Source organism: Eptesicus fuscus, chromosome 19 (genome assembly GCF_027574615.1).
Source record: "Eptesicus fuscus isolate TK198812 chromosome 19, DD_ASM_mEF_20220401, whole genome shotgun sequence".
NCBI lineage: Eukaryota > Metazoa > Chordata > Mammalia > Chiroptera > Vespertilionidae > Eptesicus > Eptesicus fuscus.
The window spans coordinates 3,811,801-3,837,380 of record NC_072491.1 but is presented as its reverse complement, the minus strand read 5'-3'; the positions used below and the strand labels follow the sequence as shown (position 1 = coordinate 3,837,380).

The 25,580-nt window shown below is 55.4% G+C and overlaps 1 protein-coding gene across 1 annotated transcript in view; it reads left to right on the top strand.

The window, feature by feature from the left end:
* Window positions 1-25,580, top strand: part of TG (thyroglobulin) — a 158,235-nt gene that overhangs the window by 60,682 nt on the left and 71,973 nt on the right. The window contains exons 35-39 of the mRNA XM_054708536.1: window positions 1,539-1,601; window positions 16,953-17,087; window positions 19,385-19,549; window positions 23,867-24,086; window positions 24,445-24,538. Coding sequence (XP_054564511.1) covers window positions 1,539-1,601; window positions 16,953-17,087; window positions 19,385-19,549; window positions 23,867-24,086; window positions 24,445-24,538 — 677 coding nt within the window. The remainder of the gene's footprint in view (window positions 1-1,538; window positions 1,602-16,952; window positions 17,088-19,384; window positions 19,550-23,866; window positions 24,087-24,444; window positions 24,539-25,580) is intronic.

Below are 25,580 nucleotides of genomic sequence, written 5' to 3'. Positions count from 1 at the left end.
CGTGACCGGCTCTTCTAGCTGGGTCTGCGCGCACCCTATGTAGAAGCTGCCGCAGGTGGGTAGTTTCTGTACAATCCCCTCTTCACGATCATTCACATCCTAGCAAAGCACTTACCCGGCACTAGGCTAACGTGTTGCAGAAAACATCTTATTAGGTCCCCAAACAACCCCATGAGGAGGCACCTGTGGTTACCTCCCCCGCCCCATTCAGTGCTGCGCTGGCAAATACTTTACAACCAGAGAAGACAGAGGGAAGTCCTGGTTTCCAGCCGTTGCCACTTGCCATGGTGTAAATACTCTCACCCGTGGCCAGTTTCAAGCTACCAACATGATGTCCTGGAAGGCAGAGTTGGGAAGAAGCAGCAAGGTTAGCCGTGATTTGTTTAACAAATGTGAATTAGCGGAGCGCGAATGGCTCAAGGTTACACAGTGAGAGGACACAGCAGGAGGGTCCCCAGGGCAGCGCCAGTCCTCCCAGGGACAGAGGGTGTTGAGGGTTTCCGGGTTGCAGGGCCCCAGGGAAGCTGAGAACCTCACAGCTCAGCTGTTGCTGTGCAGTGGAGGCCCCCCCCCCCCCCCCCCGCCCACCGGAGGGCGGGCAGCACCCTCTGTGAACCGCGGAGGGTGGGTGAGAACAGCAGCAGCAGCAGAGCCAGGAGACCGGTTCCTGCTGAGACGAGCCGCATGGGTGCCTCATGGTGTTACGTCATTTCCAGCGTTTCATCGATGTTGCCTGGATGTTCATTTGCAAACCAAGCTTACTCTGAATTGCAAGTTAATTTCCAAGAGCACAGCTACTGGGTCCGAGGCAGGGACATTTCTATTTTTTTTAAATTTATCTTTATTGTTGAGAGTATTACAGCTGTCTCCGTTCCCTCCTCCATTCCCTCCCCCCATTCCACTCCCACCCCCTCCCCAGGCCTTCACTACACTCTTGTCTGTGTCATGGGTTGTGCATACATGCATGGACATTCTTCGTGTGGACGTTTCAGTGCCCTCAGAGGCAGTCACACTGCTCTCTGAAGACGGCACCGACGCTCAGGATCTTTGCTCTGAGCCGCTTTCTCCCAGGAAGGACAGACATTCACTCAGATGAGCAGGATGCGGGGTGTAGTGTGTGTGTGTGTGTGTGTGGGTGGGGGGGGGGGGGGCATGGCGGCCGGCTGGCAGCATCTGAGTGTTGTCTGAAGAGTGCACAGAGTGTGGGTGACGGAGCCTTCGTCCTCGGTCCTCACAGTGGGTCCCAGGGCCAGCAGGGTCGGCATGTCCTGGGGTCTCAGGCGCCACTGCAGCGGGCAGGGGGTGCGTGGAGAGGCGCCCCTCTGGTGTCTCCAGCCCTGAGAGCAGTGGTCACCGGGGCACACCTGAGCCCTCCGGACTGGCGCGGGGCGGTGCTGGGAGTCGCACGTGCTCTCTGCCGGCCACGCCCAATGTTGCCGCCACCCAGTTGTCCCTCCCGCAATGCCCTCCGAGGGAGGCAATGCCCTCAGGGTCCCGAGGGAGGAAGAGCTAACGGGCTGCCTTCTTCTCCTTTGCAGTCGCTCAAAACGGTGCTCCCGGCTTCTGCCCCTCGGCGGCTCTGCCCTCCCTCCCGGAGAAAGGTGAGCTCCTTGTCCGTGTCTCCGATGCCGGTGCCCCCCCTCTCCCCCCGCTCACTGCTCCCTTCTGTCCAGGAGTCTGCCGCTCGCCGGACCCTCCCACACTCACCCACTCCGGCTCCTACCCATTGCACACGTGCAGAGGCAGACGGAGACCCGCCCGTTTCACAGACGAGGCCACTGACTCACAGCGGTGGCATGCCTGGTCCAAATACCACAGCTACCTGGAAGCAGGGGGGGACCCCAGCCCCGTTCTCTAAGGCTCGTTTCACCCCATGAAGGAAAGGCTAGGCCTGCGGAGTCCTGGGGCGAGGTCACCCGTGGTGGCACTGGTAGCCAAAAAAGTGAGAGAGCTCAGCTGGTTCCGCATTGGTGCAGAGGAGTTCGGACTCACAGCCATCAGCACGCTGGGTGGCACTGTGGCATCTGCGGCGGGCACCGGCCCTGAGCCCAGGAGCAGCCCAGACTGAGGCTGCCTGGGTCCAAGGCGGCAGGAAGCGGGGGGAGGGGGCTGCTCTGGACGGGGTGCGGTGGGAGGGGGCGGGCCAGCGTGGGCCTCCTGCACATCCCTTCCCCGTGTCCCATGGTCAGGAAATGAGAGGCTCTGGGACCCCCCGAGACGCTAATTCCTGCCCTGTGACCTGACGTCTGAGGGCTCTAGACACCTGTCATTACCGCCTGCTGGGGAGGCAGAATATAGCTCCCGTGGGAGGCGGCCACTTACGGTCAAGGCTGTGGCCGAAAGTGTAAGTGGCCCCATGATGTCAGGTTCCTCCTCTCCGTGGAAATTGCTAACTTTGGAGGTCATTTATATATACATATATATATATTTTTTTTTTCCTGCACATTTTATTTTATTTTTTAAATTTAAATGTATTTTTTATTGATTTCAGAGAGGAAGGGAGAGGGGGAGAGAGAGAGAAACATCAATGAGAAGAGAGAATCATGGATCAGCTGCCCCCTGCACGCCCCCACTGGGGATCGAGCCCGCAACCTGGGCCTGTGCCCTTGACTGGGATTGAACCCGGGACCCTTCAATCTGCAGGCTGACGCTCCATCCACTGAGCCACACCAGCTAGGACTTCGCTGCACGTTTCATAGCGAATGTCAGTGTCTGAGCACGTGATGGCTTCAGGTTCCTGAGGCTGGGAGGTGCGTGTCCTTGTTGCCCCGTCGGCGATGGCAGGGGTGGGGCTTGGGGAAGGGAGAACATACTCAAGGCCAAACACATGACACACGTCCCAGCCAGACTGTGGTCAGAATTGATGTTGAGTTTTATCAAAAAAATCATTTGAAATAACCTAAGAGTCCCCGAAGGTTTATGGTTGTTGTTGTTGTTGTTGTTTTCTAAGTCCATGTGTTCCCCGGCTCACCGCCACCCGCCTGCCATTGGCACTGCCCGAGGGAGGGTTAGCTATTTCCTCTCGCTCTGGCCTCCACGTTTCTAAACAACGGGCGGCTCTAGCCGTGCCTTGGTTTTTCAGTTTGGGAAGTAACTGCTGAGGCCAGGCCTTGATGAACGAGGCGTTGGGGCTCTCTTTTGTCACCTTTTTCTGAACTTCCGCCTTCATTCTCAAAACCCAGTCATAGCGAGACTCGGGGCTGAAGCCAGTGTATCTGACTGTTGGACTGTGAATGAGGTTCCCTGGGGAGCCCCAGCGAGAACAGTCTCCTGTTATCACCAGCCACGGGAGTGGGCCTGAGCTGGCCGGCCTGGTCCAGCCCCAGGCGCCACCGCTGCCTTCCAGGGCCCGGCTGCCTCCGGGGCTGCCCAGGGGGTCCGTGGAAGACATGGCGTGTCTTACCCCACCCGCCTCAGTACCGGGAGAGTTAGTGCTCCACGCTGCCCTCTCCATCAGCACGCCTTCCTCCCCTTTTCTTCATCTCGGCATTTGTTGAAATCCCTTCGCTGCTGTTTGCTCACTTCCATCGCCTCCCTTTGTCAGCTCTGTGGGTTTAGATTTTCCACCCATTACTCCATTTCTAGGGGTCTGTGGAGGAGAGAAGAGGGATGTGCAGTGTGTAACTAAAAGCAACAGTATACTACGTTTTCGGAATCTTTCAGCCTCTAATGATCCAACATGCACAGAGCATGATGTCCTCAGCGCTGTGCTAACCATCTGCTCCTCACGCAAACCTCAGGAGACGGGTCCTCACTTAGCACTCCCTGCTCAGGGGAGGCAGGGGCAGCGCAGACATAGCGAAGGGCAGCCACGGCAATGGGCAGGTGACGCCCCGTCAGTGTGTCCGGTCTCCCAGGCTTTCTGTGTGGTCTGAGCGCTGGAATCGCTCCACGGTGTGACTTTTATTTGTTTTTACCTAATATTGCATTATGTGTGCACTTCCAGATTGTTATACAGGGTGGGGCCCAAGTAGGTTTATAGTTGTTTATATGGAAAATAGTAGGATAATTAATAAATAATAATAATAATTATACAAGAATAAACTGTGTTTTGTCTACTCACCACTGGAAACCTACTTTTGCCCACCCTGTATATCTCTCTAAATCATGCATGCACGAGTATATTCATTCATTCATTCATTCATTCATTCACTCATTCATTCATTCATTCATCTGTGTCCACTGTCACGATGCTCCCAACCTGGTGATGAAAAGCAGGTGAGGACAGGACAGCCGTATCAGTGACAGCTGTCCTGTTATCTCACCAGGTGGACCCCCTGCCGTTCACAAGCTCCTCCCCCTCCCCCGTTTAGGACTTTTGGTTGTTTATGGCTCCTTATGAGAATACTACAACGAACACCTTCGTGCAGGGAGCTTCTGCCAACAGCCAGCTCATTTCCTCCAAAGGGAAATGATTGTGTTTGAGAACCTCAGATTTTCAGGGTCTGGACTGACATTGCCAAAGTAGCCTCAAATAGTTCTACCCAGTGTTTTTCTCCCCCGCCACATTCTTAGAATCACTTAAAAATATTACTTATTGAAATTATAGGTGAAGAGGGCTCCCATATCTAATTGCCGGGTGCAAACCGTTAGGCACAAATCAACCACAGCATGGCTACCTGGGAGTGATGGTACGTGCCCCCACCCTGGTGTTCTGCTGAACGTGTGTATTGCTGAGATGCGAATCACCAAGAGAAGAAAAGGGAAAGCTGGCGTGTAGCCACCCGCAATCTGTGGCTCCGAGTAGATGTTTCCGAGGCAGAACGGGCGGTCACAGTCCTTTTAAAGGCGCCGCTGACAAGTGTGATCTGCAAGCAGGAGTGACATGGAGCCGGCGTCCCATCTGTGCTCAGAGTTTCCAACTTGGAACTGGGCGTCTGAGCGCGTGCCTTTGATTCAAAACAGAGGGAGGGCATAATGATGCCTTAGGATATGGGCATGCCAACGTGATTGAGACATGGAGTGTGTGTGTGTGTGTGTGTGTGTGTGTGTGTGTGCGCGCGCGCGCACGCGTGCATATGTAGACTGCTCATCTCTATGCAGTTTCTATTCAGGGAGCAAAGGAAATATTTGTTGCATACCAACCATTTCAAAAATCATTTAACGCTCCTAAGGAAGTCTGATGGTAGTAAGATCTGCTCTTCGATAAGGAAACGGAGGCTCGGCCAGGCTGCATGGCCAAGCTGGGACTTGAACCCACATGGCGTTCTGGCCCCTCAGAGTTCATAAGACTCTTTGGTGTGAGCTTCTGGGAGGGTGAGCGAGGTGGGCAGTCCGGTCCTGGCCTGGTCTGGAGGCCTCATCTCTGGGCCTTGTTTCTTGTAGGAGCCAGTGCGTCAGCCGCCCCTTCCAAGCCTAGCGTGAGCGGGGCCTCTGGGGCGCTGGTGGGCCGGTGGGGGTGGCGTGGAGAGGAGGAGGGGCTCCGGGCCTGGGTACAAACCCTGCGCCAGAAGGGACCCTGAGCACTTCCCGGTGTTGCTCCGGAGAAGGCTCCTAACGCCTTGGCTGGTTGGAAGGCGGCAGGAGTTTGTCACATGGACACGTTCCGGAAAGTGTTTCAGGAGACAGTGATCCGTCTGTGCGAAGGCCCGGGGCATGCCCTCGGGATGGGGAGTTCGGTATGGCAGACACAGGGCCGTCAGCGGGACGCGGCAGAAGATGCGCAGGAGAAAAGCCCTGCGTTTGGAACTTGACCTTGGCGGGACCTCTTGGGGCGGGTGAGCGAGCGGGAAAGGGACAGCGAGCTCCAGGGCAGGCGGGAATGGGAACGTTTTAAGGCACAAGAGGCCATCTTCCACTTCGATTGAGTTCCGTCCAGCGGACGTGCACACGCCAGCCACGTCGGGATAACGCCTCCTAAGTCGTCACTTACGTCCCAGGAGACGCGCTGCGCTGGGGCTGGAGGCCTGGACGGTGGGGTAGAGGGAGGCTCCCCCAGATTCACCACAGCAGGCAGGGAGGGACCACAGCCACATAAGCCACGCTGTGACATCAGGACTAGCGTGCATTTGCCAGATGGCCAAGTGGGGGCAGGGAGGCGTCCTGGGCAGGTGGGGGGTTGCGGGGGCATGAACGGAAGCTGGGGCATGCGTTGGCACGGCACTTGCAGGGGAGACAGTGGTTCAGGACCGCAGGGCAGGAGGGAGGCTGGATGGGGGCCGGGGCCTGGACGATCACGTGTGTGGGGTACCACACACCCGCCCAGGGCTTTAAGCCGCTGCCCAATGAGCTTTGAACCTCTCCGAACGCCCTTCACTTGGGCTGTGAGGGGATGCCCTGGTGGATGGACAAGCTCGATTTTGAGAAAACGAAGTCAGCGATGTCATCTTTGTATAGAGTCCCCTTTTACTCTTTTCAGGGAAAATTGCACATTTTTTTTAAAGGCTCACAATAGTAAAATTGTTATTTCTTCTGAGGAGAAAAAACGTGCATTGAGGTTTCAAGACCCACAGCCACCCATCCGGAGAGGGCGCTCTGGGTGGCACGGGCTGTCCTCGGGGGCACTGAGCTGCCCGGGGCCGGGCACTGTCCCCTCTCCCGCCCGCCCAGGCAGGGGCTCTTCCAAGGGCTTCTTCCCGGGACAGGACACCTCCATGCTGCTTTTCACGCTCTGTCTCAGAGGCCCGCTGCTCACGAAGCAAATCGGGCAGTTGGGTTGCAAGCCAGAGGAAAAGACAGAAAACTAGTCTTTAGAAATTTGTTCTGCCCTGGCCGATGTGGCTCAGTGGATAGAGCAACCACCCGCAGGCTGAAGGGTCCTGGGTTCGATTCTGGTCCAGGGCACGGACCTTGGTTGCTGGCTCAATCCCTGGCCCTGGTCGGGGCGTGTGTGGGAGGCCACCAATCGGTGTCTCTCTCACATCGATGTTTCTCTCCCTCTGTCTCTCTCCCTCCCTTCCACTTCTCTCTAAAAAAATCAGTGGGAAAATATCCTCGAGTAAGGATTGACCAAAAAAAGAAAAAGAAAAGAAAGGAAGGAAGGAAGGAAGAAAGGAAGGAAGGAAGGAAGGAAGGAAGGAAGAAAGGAAGGAAGGAAGGAAGGAAGGAAAGAAGGAAGGAAGAAGCGTATTCTGTATTCTAAGTTCATTTCATGCAAGGAACTTCAAAATGCCCTTTAGGACATGCTCCAGCCTTTGACCTTGAGTGCCCTTGGAGGAGCAGGTGCAGGACAGGTTGCTACCAGCAGAGAGCTGTGCCTGAGGCTGCAGCTGAGAGGGCGTGGGGGAGCGGGGTGGGAGGTGGGGGGGATGGGAGGTGGGGGGTTGCTAAGAAAGACGCCTTGTGAAAGTCTGCCCTGGTTGGCTTCCCAGCGCCGCCCCCAACCTCAGCCTGGAGCCCAGGGGCAGCAACAAAGCCTGACCTCGGTGGAGGGAGTGGAGGCGGCTGCCCAGCGCTCTCCCGGGCCACGATGGCAGGCAGGGCCCTCTTTGTCTGCGTTGCCTCCATCCTTGACTTTCGCTGCGCCCGTAGGTGGATGGAATTCAGTTGATCTTTCCAGCAAATGTTTTCCGTTAAAGCCAGAGGCAGAGTCCTGTGATCCTAAAACGTGTCAGAGCTGGCAGGGAGCTTGCACACCATCTAATCGAGGGAAGCAGGGGGCCTCGTGGTGCAGCAGTGAGCTCCGCCGTCCGTGCACTGACTGCCGACCCGCTCCAGCCCTCAGCCACCGAGCGCCCTGGGCCCGCTTCTCGGCCTCCGTGCCTCCGTTTGCTTCTGTAAAATGGGATGGCGGTGAAAATGAAGAACTGTCAATCCGGCAGGCTTGTGCTGAGGCATAAATAAAACACAGCGTTCAGCACAGAACCTGGGGGAGAGTGAGTGTAGAAGAAACGTCAGCAATGATTCCAAGGCCAAACCCACGTTTTTCCACAGAAAGGGTCTCTCCTCATTTTATAGTGGCAGAGCTATACAGTTGCACACCTAAAAAATTCCTTTGTGCCCTGGCCGGTGTGGCTCAGTGGATAGGGCGTCGGCCTGAGGCCCAAAGGGTCCCAGATTCGATTCCAGTCAAGGGCATGTACCTCGGTTGCAGGCTCCTCCCTGGGCCCTGGTCGGGGCGTGTGCAGGAGGCAACCCATCAATGTGTTTCTCTCACATCGATGTTTCTCTCTGTCTTTCCCTCTCTCTCTCTCTAAAAAAAAAAAAAAAAAAAAAAGTCAATGGAAAAATATCCTTGAGTGAGGATTTGAAACATTAAAAAATTCCTGTGTGCTGCGTGACTGTCAGTCACCGTGCTGAATGCTTTCCATATTTTAAGGGGGGCCCGGAGGGGCATCGCACGCAGTTCTACTTTAACCGTGGCACCTGGGGCACCTGGGAGGGTGCGGTGGGGTGAGTGACTGTGCGGCTGCCCCGCACCAGCCCAGGTGCGCTGTCCCCTCCCGCGGTGGCCGCTCCCAGACCTCTCTGCGTCTCGGAGACCCAGGACTGCGGAGGAGAGAGGCAGGGCTGCAGACGGACTGGGATGACAGCAAGGGCAGATCCAGGAACCCGGGAAGGGAACTGCGAGGGGCTGGCGCCCAGCTGGAAGCTCACAGTCCCCAGGGACGCCGGGGGGAGTCTCCCCAGCTGCGGAGGCGCTGGGTTTGGAACCAGCTCCGGTTTCTCAGCCGCGGCTGTCATCCCCTCCATCCATCCAGCAAGTGTTTAGTGAGCACGTGCTCTGTGCCAGGCGCACGGGGCCGTGGCAGGGAACGGGGCGGGCAGGATGCCCAGCCCCAGGAGCTCCATCCCAATGCATCTCCAAGGGCCGGGCTCGCTCCTCCCTGCTCTGAGCTAGCGTCCCTCCCCGGACAGGCCCCCCACCACCCGATCAGAGCAGCGCCCCCGACACTCTCTACTTCCTCCCCCGCCTTAGCGTCTTCAGACGGCTCGTGGCTAGGACAGCTTTCCCCTCGACGAAGTCTTGCCCATTTGTCTGTTCCTCCTCCGAAAGGTGAGCGCACAGGCAGGGACCTCATCTGTCGTGCTCACTGCTGTGTTTTATTTTATTTATTATTATTTTTTTAAATATAGTTTTATTGATTTTTAGAGAGAAAGGAAGGGAGAGAGAGATAGAAACATCGATGAGAGAGGAAGTCATCGATTGGCTGCCCCCTGCATGGCCCCCTACTGGGGATCGAGCCCACAACCCAGGCCTGTGCCCTGCCTGACGGGGATTGAACCGGTGACCTCTTGGTTCCTGGGTAGACGCTCAACCGCTGAGCCATACCAGCTGGGATCACTGCTGTATTTTAGCACCTAGAAATGTGAGTGGTACCTAGTCAGGACTCGGGAAACACTGAATGAATGAATGACTTTCTCTTGCTTGCTTGTCTGCTAGACTCGATGTCCCCAAGGGCAGCCGTTTTGTAATTCACAGCTTAATCCTAACACGTAGCAAAGTGTCTGGTACACAGTAGGTGCTCAATATTACATTTATAATTGTTTTTAACAAACATGCATATTGACTTGAGGTTAGCGTTGGACGCTAGTAGTGTCTCTGAGTGTTTGTGGAAGGAGGGAAGCAGCAGCGGAATACACAGGCTGATGAGCGGGGGCGGCCGAGTGCTGCAAACCACGCTGGCTGTGGAACCCTTCCTTCGCCTCTTGTCAGGCATGTAACCCCAACCCGTTTCAGGGATCCTCCTGAGTCCCAGGTGCCTCCCCTGTCAAACGGAGACGATGCTGTCTGTGTCAAAGAGGTTGTGGTTAAGCTCGGCATAGATCGTTTATGTACAGATGGCCACCCTGGAGGCCTGGGGAGGGTGGCATGGTTGGGGCAGCTGGATGAGGTCGGCACCCCGGCTCTCAGGGCCGCCTGCACGGGTCGCCCTCTGAGTCCCCTGTGGGACCGCGCAGGGTGCCCGGAGGCATCGGGCTGCTGTTGGCTGCTGACTGCGCCTTAACCCCTGTGCGATCTCAGAGCGGAGAAAACAGGATTTCCCTGGAAACCTCCTCCCCAGGCAGCGGGTTCCTGTGCCCCACCCGCCGAGGATTTCCTCACATTTAAGGGAGAAAGGTCCAAGAACAAAATAGGAATGTGGGGCCTCCCTCTTGGTTTTTCAAATATGACGTTTCCCCCAAGAGTGTTCACATTTTAACACGCGGGTAAACCAGGGGGAGCTCAGACCTGAGAGCGGACAGTCACGCCACTTGACGAGCGTCGCGGGGGGTCATTTAGACAGGTCACCCTTCCTACGGGCTTTCCAATCGTCCTGTGCAGCCGACGATGAATGACACCTTCCCTAGGCCAGTGGTCGGCAAACCGCGGCTCGCGAGCCACATGCGGCTCTTCGGCCCCTTGAGTGTGGCTCTTCCACAAAATACCACGGCCTGGGCGAGTCTATTTTGAAGAAGTGGCGTTAGAAGAAGTTTAAGTTTAAAAAATGTGGCTCTCCAAAGGAATTTCAATCATTGTACTGTTGATATTTGTCTCTGTTGACTAATGAGTTTGCCGACCGCTGCCCTAGGCAATCCATCAGCCGTGGTAGATTATTTTTATGGATTTTACTAATTTTAACTGTTGATTAGAAATGGTAATACCATGGCCCTGGCCGGCGTATCTCGGTGCTTATAGCATTGACCCTTGCACCGAAGGGTCGTGGGTTAGATTCCTGGTCAAGAGCACCTGCCTGGGTGGCAGGTTCGAACCCCGCCTTGGCCAGGGCACCTGCGAGAGGCAACCGATCGATGTGTCTCTCTCTCCCCTTCCCTGCTCCCTTCCAGTTTCTCTAAAAATCAATGGAAAAAATATCCTCGGGTGAGGATTGACATAAAAATTTTTTTTAATGGTGATGCTATGTTACAAGTGGCTCGTGCTACACAAAGTTGTAGGTTTTTTTAAATGATCCTTTGGGCAGTCCTTGTGTATTGATTTCTGCTGAGTCCTCTGACCTCCTCGGAGGAGAGAAATTTGATTTATTAAGGAAGCAGTCACCTTCCCCCCCGAAGGAGGGCAGAGGGCCCAGCTCCCGAGGGACCAAGGAAAGGCTCCATGTGGAGTCCGGAGGCGGAGCAGAGGGAAAGGCCTGCTAGGTGCCTTCCCAGTGTTATCACCGCGAGCAGAGGCGCAGCAGCGTGAAGGAACTTCTCTCCGGAGAAACGCCAGATCAGCAGGCAGACCCGGTCCCCTTCTTGTCATCTTTCAAACGATCGCAAAATAACAAATGTCCTTTTTTCCTTCTTCTTTCTGTTATTAAGGGGCATCTGGTTTTTATTTGAGTGTTACCAGGGGCAAAAGAGCCCAGCGTGACGTGCTTCTCACTGGAAAGATGTCTGCTGAGAAGTCAGGATGCTGAGTGTGGGTCCTGTCCCCTATATGCCGGGACCTTCCCAGCGGCGAGCGAGCGTTTGTGGGCTCAAGGTCACAGCTTGTGGGCTCAAAGTCACAGCTTGTGGGCTCAAGGTCACAGTGCTGTGCTGGTGCCCGAGGTGCTTCCCCTGCCTGAAAGGCTTCCGACTTTGATATCTCAGCCCGGCCAGCCAGCGGGGGCGGGGCAGCCACCGCCAATATTTGCTCAAGCTTCTTCCAGAGTCACCACCAAGAGGGGTTCTTCCTGGCCTTGACGCAGGAACAGCGAGAATGCTGTCTGCGCTTGGAAGCCTTGCAGGGGACTCCTGGTTATCGTTATTCTCGGGGATGCTTGAGAAAATCCCGTTTTCCTTTAAGCAATGGGCCTGGGGTTATTGGAGCGTCGGAGAGAAGGCTGGCATTTGCTACTGGTTTCACATTTCTGCCCTTCGATCTGATTCAAAAACACTGGAGAGCACGCTCTCCCCACTTTTCAAATGAGAAAAGTGAGGGCCGGAGCCGGAGCCGGAGCCGGAGCTTGCCTCTGTTTACCGCGCCAGCAGGCGGCAGGCCTGCCCCTGGGGCGTTAGCCGAGGGCTGCGGTCATGTGCGTGTTCAAGTTTTTGAAGCTGTTTTTAATGATGCAGTTGCTCTAAGTAAGCCTTGAAATCAAAGGTTTCTCCTTGAACTGATGTCTGGAAAGGATGGCAGGAAGGCAGAGAGGGGGAGAGGGGAGAAGAAAGGAAAGGAAATTACACAAGCTTTTCCACATATGAGTAGAAATTTCCAAATGTATTCTCATCTGGTGATTTAAAAAAAAAAGAAAAACGTAGTCTACATGAAAAGGGACACAGTGCTTCCTGGAAGGGAATGAAGTCCTCGATAGCACCCAGAGGCCTGCCCGTCCCGAGGCTGCGGGCCAAGCTGCCCAGAGCCCTGGGGGAGGGGGGGCCTCAGGCTGCCCCAGCCCTCCCTCCCCTCTGCCCGTCACCCTTGGCAACTCCGTGTGCACAGAGGGACATAGCGCCATGAGGCTGCCCTGGATGCACATGCTGCCTCGCGGCCTGTGTGGCCTTGGGCAGGTCATTGCCCTCTCTGTGCTCTTTTCTCTTCTGTTTATCTCCCTAGAGCAGTGGTCGGCAGACTCCTTAGTCAACAGAGCCAAATACCAACAGGACAACGATTGAAATTTCTTTGGAGAGCCACATTTTTTAAACTTAAACTTCTTCTAATGCCACTTCTTCAAAATAGACTCGCCCAGGCCGTGGTATTTTGTGGAAGAGCCACACTCAAGGGGCCAAAGAGCCGCATGTGGCTCGTGAGCCACGGTTTGCCGACCACGGCCCTAGAGCATTTTGAGACGAAGAGCATTGTGAGGTGGAATCGGGGGATCTTGAATGTTCAAGCACTTCCCACCTGCCCATTCGATGGTCGCACTCTTGCTAGTATGTGGGGTCACAGAGGGAGGGGCCGTGTGACACAGGGAGTCTCTCCCCTCAGGGCCGCACTCCCCTCTGCTATGGACCCGCAGGGCCACTCACCTCCACGGGCACGTTCTCCAAGGGCTGAGGGCCCGATGGTGAGCGGTTTCACACTTCAGTTGACTTCGTACTAGAACTTAGGTTGTCGCCAGACTCGTCACCACCACAGTGCAGGGCCTGGCCCGGGGGCTGACAGAGCGCGCACTGGATGCTGGGAAGGAGGGCTGCGGGGAGACACACTGGGGTCCGTACCAGTCTCTGCTCTGTGACCTTGGGGAATAGATCTGTGACCTTAGGGGTACCCTGTGTTCTTGGGGAGCGCCTCTGTGACCTTGGTGAGTCTCCTGTGACCTTGATGAGTCTCCTGTGACCTTGGGCATACCCTGTGTTCTTGGGGAGTGCCTCTGTGACCTTGGGGTGTACCCTGTGTCCTTGGTGAGTCTCCTGTGACCTTGGGGGAACCCTGTGTCCTTGGGGAGTGCCTCTGTGACCTTGGGGTATACCCTGTCTCCTTGGTGAGTCTCCTGTGACCTTGGGGGTACCCTGTGTCCTTGGGAGTGCCTCTGTGACCTTGGGGGTACCCTGTGTTCTTGGGGAGTGCCTTTGTGACCTTGGGGGAACCCTGTGTCCTTGGGGAGTGCCTCTGTGACCTTGGGAACTATCCTGTGACCTTTCCTCCCCGTGGCTCATGTCCGTGCTGTGAGGAGGGTTGATGTGAGTCAACATAACTAACTCAAATTTTATGGTAAAGTAATACCTCTTTCCACGTTTTATGATTTATGACGCGTTTGGGGTGCACCCAGGCCCAGCCCGTAAGTGGGAGGGGGGCTGCAGCTGGAGACTATAAGGGCTTTGCCTGTCCCCTGAGGAGTGAGCAGTGATTGGTGTGATCAGATGGGGAGGCGATCAGTAGTGAGACGATGGTGTGAGAGAGGGCAAGACTGGCCGTGGGGCGGCCCGTCTGGGTCTCGGGAACTGGGGTGTCAGGAAGTGCAGTGAAACTGAAGAGGCCGGAATCTGGATGGAGAAGGAAGGGCGGTTGCCAGAGGGGCTGAGAAGGCAGAGTGAGCAACGAGGAGGGAGCGGGGGCGGGGAGAGGGGAGAGGAGGGTGCCTGGGACAAGGCCCGGTGGGTGAGGGGAGGCAGGGTTCAGGCAGAGGTCAGGAAGGAAAGGTTGATGTCGCTGCAGTGGTATGGGCTCCTGTACCCCTTTGAGGACGTCCGCCCTGGTACGTAAGCCAGGCTCAGGCCTCCACAGTTCGGAAAAGGTAGTGACTCGAAGGCAGCAAGAACCCAGCAGCTTGGCCCAGAGACTACGCGAGCGGCCGAATTCAGCAAGTCCTCCCACCCCTGCACAGCAGCTCCTTTATCCCTGAGCACAGCCTAGAGAGAGCATCTGGCGACATCCCCACTTTACAGATGAGGAAACTGAGGCCCAGAGAGGAAGAGTGTTTTGCCCCAAGGCACAGAGCTGTTCGGTGGAGGAGCTGGGATGCACTCAAGGAACCTGCCGCTTAACTGAGCACGTCTCCTTTCTGACAGGCTCAGAGCCAATGACCAGCCGCAGGCCTGGACGGCGTGTCCTCGCTGAGTCTGGGATCCAAAATATTTTTTCAAAATAGCCACCAAGAGAAGAGCCGAGTGGCTATTGTGTGAGCTACACTGGGCCGAGTTCAGTGTCTTGTTAGACGAGAAATGCACAGCCATAAGGCTTCCTTCAGGTCAGCGATAACTGTTTTAGAAATATAATGAAAAAAAAATCCCATTCCATTCTTAATGACACCAAAATTAAACACACAGATTTTCACATTTTTTCTCATATTAATGTTTCCAATTCATGTCCCGAAGGAGCTTTCTTGAAACTCGACAAAAATGGGTTTGAATGTCATCTGTTAAATAAATAGCCAAAAATAACCAAGAAATATTTTGAAAAGAAGAAGAATATGGGCCCAGGGCCAGTGTGACTCAGGGGTTGAGCGTTGACCCATGAACCAGAAGGTCAGGGTTCGATTCTCGGTCTGGGCACATGCCCAGGTTGTGGGCTCCACCCCCAGAAGGGGGCATGCAGGAGGCAGCCGATCAACGTTTCTATCTCTCCCGTGTCCTCTCTCTGAAATCAATAAAAACATATTTTTAATAAGTAAAAAAAGAAAAATGATATGGGAAGCCTTTTCCCTCTAAGTCATTGTATTATAAAGTGGCTCCTGCGTAAGCAGCGTGTGTGAACAGAAGCAGAAGTAACAAAACGAATGAAAAAGAGCAGCTCCACCAAATAGAAGTCATGTCTGTGGAAGTACTTCGTGTGTAAGAAATACGGCATTTCCAATTCAAGAGGAGATGAAACAAAACAAGTGATGCTGGCATTGCAGTTTGTAAAATCTGTCTTCAACAAAACGAAGAGGAAAGCTGATGAACAAACCACAGATCCTGCCTCTGAGCAGGCGCAGCCTTTGGGGAAGCCCAAAAGCTGTCGCTGACCTCATTCACCGGCGAGAAGACCTGGCCTGGGGAAGCCTGGTTTTTAAACCCACAGGAGTTGGGCACCAGCCCTGGCATTGCCACGTCTCAGCCAGGTCCTCTGAGAGTGGCACTGGGTCGGTTCCCTCACGTATAAGCTGCGCCCCGTGGCGGTGCCCGCAGCATGGGCGAGAGAGGAGGCCACCTGCAATGGTGTTGCTGGGCTCTTGGCAAATAGCAAGCTTGTGCGATGCCACCGAGATGCCCGGCTTCTCCGTCTCACCGTGGGTTTGCATTCACGAAGAAACTGCTCTGAGTGCTCGTGAGATGCCCGGACCCCAGACGCTGGGTTCTGGGTGACAGCAATCACTCCTCCTGGGGGTCCTGCCGGTAGGAGGCTGGGGGCAGGGGGAGGGCGTGGCAGAGACGTGGCTCCAGGCCCTGGGATGGCGCCAGCTGAGCTGGCTCCCACTTGGGAGATGAAATCCACCCTTCAGTTCCAGCGCTTTCCCCAGACATCAATCCGAACCCGGAATGCAGCCAAGGCTTCTGTTTTAAGACCGTAATTGGCACGTTGGGTCCTCGAGCCCCATCATCACAGTTCACGCGTCATCTGAAAATATGCAGCTCAGTCTGGTCATGTTGCAAAGATGCCACATGTCCTGACCATGAAAATAGCAACGTGCGAAGCATGCTCGAAAAGCCCAGCGTCTCTCGCAGGGCTCCCGGGGCCAAGGCCACTAAGACGGGGCCCTGGTGCTGAGGACGCCCTGAGCGCACCCTGCCGCCGGGCTGGCCCGGCCCTCGGAGCTGCCCCGCTGGAGGCAAGGGGGCCGGCCCTCGTGTTCCCACGGGGACTGGTGTGGGACACAGGCTGGTCCTGGGGAGGGGAGGCAGCTTCTCAGACCAAAGGCAATTCCTGGGAGGGTCCGCTGGGAGCCCTCGCCACCGACTTCCCAGCAGTTGGGGAAATGAGAGCCTAGGGCCCCCCCCACCCCGCCCAGAGGCGGCTTGGGCAGCACCCAGGAGTGTCCCCTATGGAGCGACGGCCTTCTCTCCCTCGAGGGCTGAGGGAGGGCTGAAGGATACCGTGTCGGTGTGGACCTAACCACAGCGCCACGTGGGCCGTGGTTACCATGGCTACCTGGCGTCGTGCTAATTGCTGCATTCCAACACATCACGATGCTGCTGGTTTTATCTTCTGGTTTTATCTTCTCGACGTCTCTCCCACTCTACTGTGACCTGCTTCAGAGCAACAGCCATGCTTTTGTTTGTCGTGTCTGTGTGTGTCTGCCTTGTTGTTGTATTCCTAGGCTTGAGCACAGAACTTGGCCCATAAAAACTTTCAATAAGCGAGCCCGGCCGGCGTGGCTCAGTGGTTGGGCATCGACCTATGAACCAGGAGGTCACGGTTTGATTCCCTGTTGGGGCACATGTCCAGGTTGCAGGCTTGATCTCCAGTGCGGGGCGTGCAGGAGGCAGCCGATCCATGATCCTCTCTCATCATTGATGTTTCTCTCTCTCTCTCTCCCTCTCTCTTCCTCTCTGACATAAATAAAAATTTGTTAAAACAACTTTTAATAAGTGGTTGTAGAATGGAGAGGTGGGTAAAGAAGGGCTCGCACTACAACAAAGACCGAGAAGCGGGTGCGGGGCTGCCCTTGGGGGACGCCCAGTGGCACTCTGCTCTCTTCACGCCCAGGTGGACACGGTGCGACTGACACCCCCGCTTTCTCTCCTAGTGGCTCTGGACGCGTGGCAGGCCCTGGGCCTCTCCGCAGCAGTGGTGGACCCGTCCATCAGGAGCTTCGATGTCGCCCACATCAGCACGGCGGCCGCCAGCGACTTCTCTGCTGCTCGAGACCTCTGTTTGCTGGGTAAGGGGACCCCCTCCCCCCCATAGTGGGGTTGATTGGGACAGGGCTTCACACAAGCGCTGCTCAAGGTTCTGACCTCAGAAACACATAGGAGACCCCGCGATACCACGGGGTGCCTGGCAGGGAGGGACTGACCTGGAGGGAGACATGGGTGGGCTCCCCTCTGCAGTGTGCTCATTCCTCTGCAGTCAGCCCACGGTCAAGGTCGCCGTGGGATATGCCACACAGAACGTGAGTGGCATTGAGCCCGGTCGGAGGAGGACCGGAGGGATGACCTAGGGGCTAGTCTGAGGCAGAGGAGGCGAGTGGGAGCTGGGACAGCTGTCCTGAGAAGAGCAGGGCCAGCGTGCTGAGGGGGAGATGTGCTGATTCTAGCCAAGCTCATGGGCAGAACTAGGACTTATGCTTAACCTTTTGCACGCGGATGTCGAGTGTGACTCGACACGGTTAGCGTTAGAATAAAGGAATCGAGAAAAAAGCAAGCGAGTGCAAAGGGTTAAAACTCCAATTTCAAGAGACAGTTTTCAGTGCAATGCAAAGGCCTTTCTAACGACAAGCTGTCCACAGTGGGTACCTCATGGAGAGGTGTAACCTCACAATCAGTGGTTCCGAGCTGCCTGTCGCTGCTTGAGCCAATTGAGCGGAGACAGGGTTGGATCATACATGAGCGTTTATTCCAGTCCTGCCGGCAGCATGGGAGCAGCAGGTCACCCACAGAAATCTGCTCTGCACCCCCATAAGCCAGCTGCTTATATTGGGTAGAAGGACGAAGATTACATGGGAAGTAGGCAAACGGGTGCCAAATGGGCAGTTAACAGATACGCAGAGGGCTGGGGGTATGCAAAGGCTGGGGGTCTTCAAAGGGCTGGTGGCTCTGGTTTCTGCAACCAAGTTGTTAATCTGTCCATGATCACAGGCAGCTCCAAATGGGGAGGATGGGCTGCATTTCTGGGTGAGCGCCCAGGTCCCGTGTGTATGACAGTCATGGTGAACAGAGCATGAGTAACATTTCTTACAATTCTAGCTGCCCCCACCCTTCTATTGCTGCCCCTGTCATCAGAGGTATAAGCAAGGTGGCCCCTCGATAGGCATGTTCTATAGAGACTAGCTCCTGCAAGAGCCTGCGATTGGGTAATGCTCACATCCTCCAGTTCTGGAAGTCCATGAGCCCCTTCCGCCTACAAGGCTGGATGGCGATTTGCACATCTCACAGGCAGGGCTGCATGCGCAGAGGAGCAGCTTGCTCACTGCACAACTCTGGGGGGCGCCTCAGCCCCGAGACCTGGTATAAATAGGCCTTAGGCCGTGCACAGCTGCCCAAGTGAACAAGGCAGCCCTCCCTTCAGCGCCGTCCTTAGGACTGAAATGCCCGGCATAATGGGAAGTGTCTGCCATAGGAGCCAGCATACCTGGGAGGCGAGGCGACAGAACCCCTAGTGGAACATGGCGGGGGTGATGGGGAGGGGGAGGCAGGCGAGGCTGAAGAAGGAGGCAAAGGCTGGGGTATAGAGAACCTTATTTCGTATAATTTGATCCTGAGGCCAGTGGAGAGCCATGGAATATCTTAAATAGGTGAATGACAAGAGCACATTTGTGAATAAATAACCCAAAAGCTGACTGTTGTGAGGAAGATAGATTGATGGGAGAGCTGGGTTCTCCCCCACCAGCATTTATTCCCACCCCTGCAGCGGTGCTGAGGGCCTATAGTAAGTGCTTAAATGAGTGAGCGAGTGGTGGCAATGAGTGAGCGAGTGGTGGCAATGAGTGGTGGATGGATTGCATATGTGGGTGGATGGATGGGTGGACAAAATGCATGGATAGATGGATTAATGGATGTATGGATACAATGATGCATGGATAGATTAATGGATAGATGGGTGAATGGATGTATTTGTGGCTGGATGAATGGATGAATGCACTTATGCATGGATGGATGGCTGCATTGATGAGGGATGGATGGAGGGATGAATATATGGATGGATAGATGCATGGATAGATGGATGCAGAGTTGGATGGATGCATAGTTGGATGGATACAGAATGGATGGATGCACGGATAGATGGATGCAGAGTTGGATGGATGCATAGTTGGATGGATATAGAATGGATGGATGCACGGATAGATGGATGCAGAGTTGGATGGATGCATAGTTGGATGGATATAGAATGGATGGATGCACGGATAGATGGATGCATGGATGAATGGTTGCACGGATGCAGGGATGGACGAATGCATGGATACATGATTGGATGGCATCCCTGAGGCCCAAGCCTCACCCTTCTCCCTCTACTCCTCAGAGTGTTCCCGTCACCAAGCCTGCCAGGTCACCACTTTGCAGACCCGCCCTGGTGCTCTGAGGTGTGTGTTCTACCCCGATACCCAGGTCTGCACACTCAGCCTGCAGGCCCAGCACTGCCAACTTCTGCTGCGGGAAGAGCCCACCCACATCTACCGGAAGCTGAGTAAGTCCAGGCCTGTGCCTCTGGGGCCATTCCTGGGAGCCTGGGTAAGGCTGAGATGGACTGTCCAAGCACATGGTCATGTGTGGGCAGTGACTTTTGAGGCTCTTAAGAAAACGTTGTCCTGGGAAAGATGGCCCTCACCTGGGATGGACTGAAGGAAGGTGGAAAACCCCGCTTCTAACATAGGTCTTCTCTGCACCATCTTTGTTCATTCATCCCTTTGAGTTACAGAAGCCGTTGGCCTTCGAGTTTCTTAGTAAAACAATCAGATGGGCGCTTTGTGTCACTGCTCTGTAGTTTAGGAAGGCCTCTCACCTGCCGCATCCCATTTGGTCCTCACACCAATCCTGGGAGGTGGCGAGATAAGGATTTGATTCCACCTTAGAGATCAGGAGACTCCGGCCCAGAGATGTTAAGTCACCCCTCTGATGCCACACAGAGAGGGGCGGCAGGAGAGGACGCGGGGCCGGGCCTCCCGTCTCTAGACGCAGTCCCCTCCCGCAAACCACGCCGCCTACGGACCGCCTCACAGGCACTCGAGAACGGGCAGCGGCTCCTGGCTCAGTTCAGTTTAAAAACAACCAACACAGGGCTGCTATGCGTCAGACACTGTTAGGTGCTGGGGACACAGGGGTGAGGCAGGCAGGGGGATAGCACCATACAAACAAATCCGTCACCAAGGGAAGGTGGTAAGAGCTGTGTAATAGGACACAGGGGCTGGGCATCCAGGAGACGCACCTACCCCATTAGACATGCTTATCGGATGAAATGAGTAACTTTTTAGAAACGTTGGCTATGTCTGCCGTCTTATCTTCAAGGGCCAGATAATAAACATTGTAGGCTCTACAGCCACCGTGTTTTTTTTGTAACATATTTTTATTGATTTCAGAGAGGAAGGAGAGGGGAGAGAGAGAGAGAGAAACATCAATGATGAAAGAAAGAATCATTGACCTGCTGCCTCCTGCACCCCCCCCCCCCCCACTGGGGAGTTGAGCCCGCCACCTGGGCATGTGCCCTGATCGGGAATCGAACAGGGACTTCCTGGTTCATAGGTGGATGCTCAACCACTGTGCCACGTGGTGGCTCAGTATTTATTGTCTCTCTTACAACTACTCAGCTCTGCCATTGTAGCAGGAAAGCAGCCACAGGCAATACAATCCGCAATTCCATGGGCGTGGCTGTGTGCCAATAAAGCTTTATTTATAAAACTGGTAGCGGTTGGATTTGGCCCCACCCCCTCCTAGAACATGGATGGCTCTTCAGGACTGTCTTGACCCAGTGCTAATTCTCCTCCCCTGCCCCTCCTCCACCTCAGCCTTCAGCCAAGGAGAGTGCCCCCCAGGCCTGGGAATCCTGAGGTCCTAGGCCCTCAATCTCCAGTCTTCCTTCTGCCAGGACATTTCTATTATTTAGTCAAGTTAGATTTCACTAGTACATCGCGCCCACATTGTAGCCAGTCTGCGTGGCAGTCCTGCTGGGAAATGCCTTGACTCCGAGGTCTGGGCTCTGTAAAGTAAATCAGATTCTGTAACTGCTAACCCAGCACCGCTGACATTGCACGGGGCTCCAATTCCATGCGGAATTCTCCTTCCGGTGGGAGAGGCTTGTCCACACGTATATGATAGGCAGGGTCAGTGTGTACCTGGGGCACCTACAGAGCTACAGTAATTTCCTTCACCCAAGCAGTTAAATAACGGCATGGCCTAAACACGTGGTTATGCTGGAGGGAATCCACCGTTTCTGCAAAAGAGTTCAGAAGGCAGCAGCACATCCGATATCTCCCCCGCGTTGGCTCTCGTTCAGCCTGGGCTCTGGGCAGCCGCTGAGAGGGAGGGTTGAGCACCACTGTCCGTGGGAAAGCCGCCTTGCATTCCCTCGAAATTCTTCGCTTTGGTATTTTTCGTCTTTGCTCCCCCTTCGGATGATGCCACGTTCGGGAGATGTGGCCGTTTCCCGCAGAGGGAAGGAACCGGCCTCGGAGGGTTCTGCCACTTTAGTGCCCACAGCCTTGCCTGCTTGCCCGAGACCCTGCGATTGACCAGGGAGACAGGAAATCTCGGGAGAAGGCGCGGTGGGGTGAGCTCAATCAGGATTTGCCATGGCGGCCAGATTAAAAGCAGCAACGACTTCCTTCCATCCTGAGTACCAACTCACCCTCCAGTGTTTTCGCAGCAGAGAAGGTTTCAGTCGGTTTCCCTCCTTCCTCCCATTCCTCCTCCCCTATCTCTCATTCATTCATTTCTTCATTCCTTCCTTCATTCATTCACTCATTCATGTGCTGAGCTGCCATTTGCCGGGCCCTGGGCTTGGACCATTACACGCTGGTGTTACTAATTCCTAGCACCTTGTGGTGTAGGGACTGCTATTCTTTCTACTTTGCAGGTGGGAAATTGAGGGTCCAAAACATTATGGCTTTTTCCAAAGTAGCTGGTCCATAACATGAACCCCAGGCCTGCTTGACCCTCGGCCCACCCATGGCTCCTCCTCACCCTGCTGACCACCATGCGGACCGTCAGTGCCTGGGGGTCATGAGCACACAGCATCCCAGGGTTTCTCAGCCCCAGCACCACTGACCCCGGGGCCCTGGGTAACCCTAAGCTTATCTGCAGTGAGATGTTCGGCAGCATCCCTGGCCTCTACCCTACTGGATGCCGGTAGCCTTCTGTCACATGTCCCCTGGTAGGCCACATCCCTTTCTGGGGAACCACTGCCGTTAGCCAGCTTTTGAGGAATAGACAGACTCTGTCTGTCTCCTGCGCAGGCTCCTAGCAACCATCACATCTGTGTTACAAACAGAAGGAGCTGCAGAGAAAAGAGCAAACTTTCTCTCTCCATCAGCCCACAGTGAAGCTGAGCAAAGCAAACACACCTGATAGAAACAGTAATCGACTGCGCGTGCACGCACACACACACACACACACACACACACACACACGCATACACACACACACGCACACGCATATGCACACACACACACACACACACACACACACACACACACTGAGAGAGGATCTCCTCACCAGTGTCTGTCCTTTGTTCTGTGCCCGCCCTAAGCCCTGTGGGGAATCAGACGGGGAAGGCCAGTCTCAAGTCCCTGACAATGGCCTTTGGCAGTTTATTGACTCAATGAACGGATGGAAGAGCAGTGAGGGGAGGAGATGAGACAGGGCTGCGGAGAGGCTGACCAGGGTCTGGTGATGAGCATCACAAGGAGGGATGGAGGGGCCTGGAGCGCAGAGCTTCGCTGGCAGGTGGCACGGCCGTGGCCTAATAGACCGGGTGGGGTTCAGGCATGCACAACGGGAGGGGGCATTGCTGGCACGGGCTGAGAGGGGCCCTGACCTGGCCTTGGCCCTGTGTGAGTGGGATGTGGTCAGAGTTGGGGTTCAGAAAGGCCTTGAATCCCACATCAGCTTGAAGCCCAGGCAGCCACCCACCCCGGGCTCCTGCACCTGTTCCCTCACCACTGAAATGCAAATAGGGCCCGGTCCTTGGCTGCAGCTCTGAAATCTGAAAGTTCTACAAGTTAGAACACAATTTTTTTTTTTTTTGGTAAGTTTGCAGCAAACTCATTTGGTGGCAAAATCTGAGCCGGATTTTGTGACTGAAGAAATTCCATTCTTTATTCATTGCTCTTAGTAGGAACCACCCGTGCTTTTTACCACAGAAATGCGTGTGTTTGAGGCTGGGCAGGGAGACTGCCCATTGCACGGCCGCGTCCTTCGGTTCTTTAAAAAGTCCAGACGGTTCCGAATTGCAGTGACACCGGGCCCAGGGCGCTGAGTCAGGGGCTGTGGGCACGTTAGTCCCTTGGGAGGAGCCGCTGAGGTGACGCTGGGAGAGAAGGGTTAGAGCTGCGCTCTGCCTGCTGAGCGGCTGGGCAGGAGCAGCTGTCTTTGCTATTATTTCTCTTACTCACCTGAGCACAGACCTCCCTACATGTAAGCTCGCTCCCTACATGTAAGCTCGTGGGGTCTGAAGGAGGTACCGACATTTTTAACCCTTTGCACTCGCTTGCTTTTTTCTCGATTCCTTTATTCTACTCGGGATTTAATTTTTTAAATACCCCAGATTTTACAAAGCGCGGCAGTAGAATAAAAAATTGGAGTTTCTTTTCATACAAACTTATTTATTTGGATTTTTTATATCAAATTATTGATACATTCAAAGAGTAATTGTAATCTCGACATCCGAGTGCAAAAGGTTAAAGTGCAAAAAAAACCACACAGCATTTGTTTCTCAAGCATGTCAGGATATTCCCCGTGAATAGAGCACCCACTGCTCCCTTCCCCCTCCTCCCCACTCCCACCCCCACAGACACCCCTCTGCTCGGCTTCGGGACTTCTGCACCTTCTGTGACCATCGCCCCCCACGGCCAGCTGCTGGGCAGGTCCCGGGCCATCCGGGTGGGCACTTCGTGGAAGCAAGTGGACCAGTTCCTGGGGGTGCCCTATGCTGCCCCGCCCCTGGCAGAGGGCCGCTTCCGGGCGCCGGAGCCCTCCAACTGGACCGGGTCCTGGGCTGCCACCAAGCCACGGTAAGGGTTGAGTGCAGTGCCCTCCGTCTTCGAATCCATCAGCGTCAGCCTGATGGCAGCATGTGCCTGTGGGCTTGAGTGGTGCGTGGGGCTGGGGGGTGTAGACAGGTGGTGTTATGTGCTCTAACACATAACCCCTCCCAAACATCAGCCGCTAACGTGGCCTCGCTCCTGTGAAGTCCATGTGGGGATGGAGGGCGCTGTGCTGGGCGCCAGGCAGTGCTCCGGTGCCCTCATTGCCACCTGGATGCTGTAGAGCGGGCGGGCAGGGGCTCGGGCCGGTGGTGTTGGGCTGGCAGGGACATGGGCACGGCCCCGCGGTTGACCCTCCTGGCGGTCACACCGTCTGTTTCTGCAGGGCCCGCTGCTGGCAGCCGGGAACCAGGACGCCCACACCGTCCGCCGTCAGCGAGGACTGCTTGTATCTCAACGTGTTTGTCCCTCAGAACGTGGTGAGTGCTGAGCCTTTGCTGGGTTTGCCCTGCAAGCTGCCCATTAGCCACCCCCAGTCCCCACAGCTTCCAGCACCACCCACTCCTCTCCACTCGAGTCACGCCCCCAGCGCCGTCCTCGCTGGACCTGAATGGCTGAGAGCGAGCTCAGGGTCCGCCTGGCTCCTACACGGCTTCGCCTGCTCCTTGCCACATCCTCTCGCTCCATGCACACGGGCCAGTGCGTGCTCACCCCACGCAGTGCTCCAGGAACTAGTCATACGGGGCCCGCGACGGGCGGGGACTCTCCTGGGGGAGACACAGCTCTGAACAAGACCAAGCAGCTGCTTGGGGAGAGGGGCAGAAATAAATAAGCAAAGAAATATTAAACAGCAATTGAACAGCAAATAAATATTGAAGCAAAATGCAGCCCAGGAGGCACGGCAAGTGACGGGGGGTGTGAGGTGGTGGCCGGTGGAGCCCTTCCAGCAGGCCGTGCAGGAGGGAGGGTGTGAGCCGCGCAGCTAGGGCAGGGCCAGCGATGAAGGGTTGGGGGTGCACAGGATGGGGAAGCGGAGCCCACACTCAAGTTAATTGGCCCACGAGGAGATGACCTCTCTTCTTGGGGAGACCTCTGGAGAGACCCCTCGGCCATCGCTTGGGAGCCGTCCGTGGGAACTCTGGTCTGAGGCCATGCTGGAGGGTGAGCTCGGCTCAGACCCTGACTCTGGTCATGCCCCAGTTTGAAGCCCGCATTCCCCTGAGCGGTGGCTCTGAACCTGACGTTCAGGGTTTGAGTTTCCTCTTTTGGAACAAGGGTCAGAGCACGCGAGAGAAAAAGGAACTGACAAACCTCGGGAACATGAGTTCCTGGCGACCGGTGTGGACTGGTCTCCTGCACATGTGACCGTGTCACCAATTCCTGGTCCCCTAGCCCACTAGCCATGGGCGCCATCTGCCCCTTGGAGGTTAGAGGCACCGGCTGATCTGAGTGAACTGTGTACCCAGGCCACCACACACATGAAGGGTCTCATGGGTGGTGCACTCAGCACTGCACCCATGG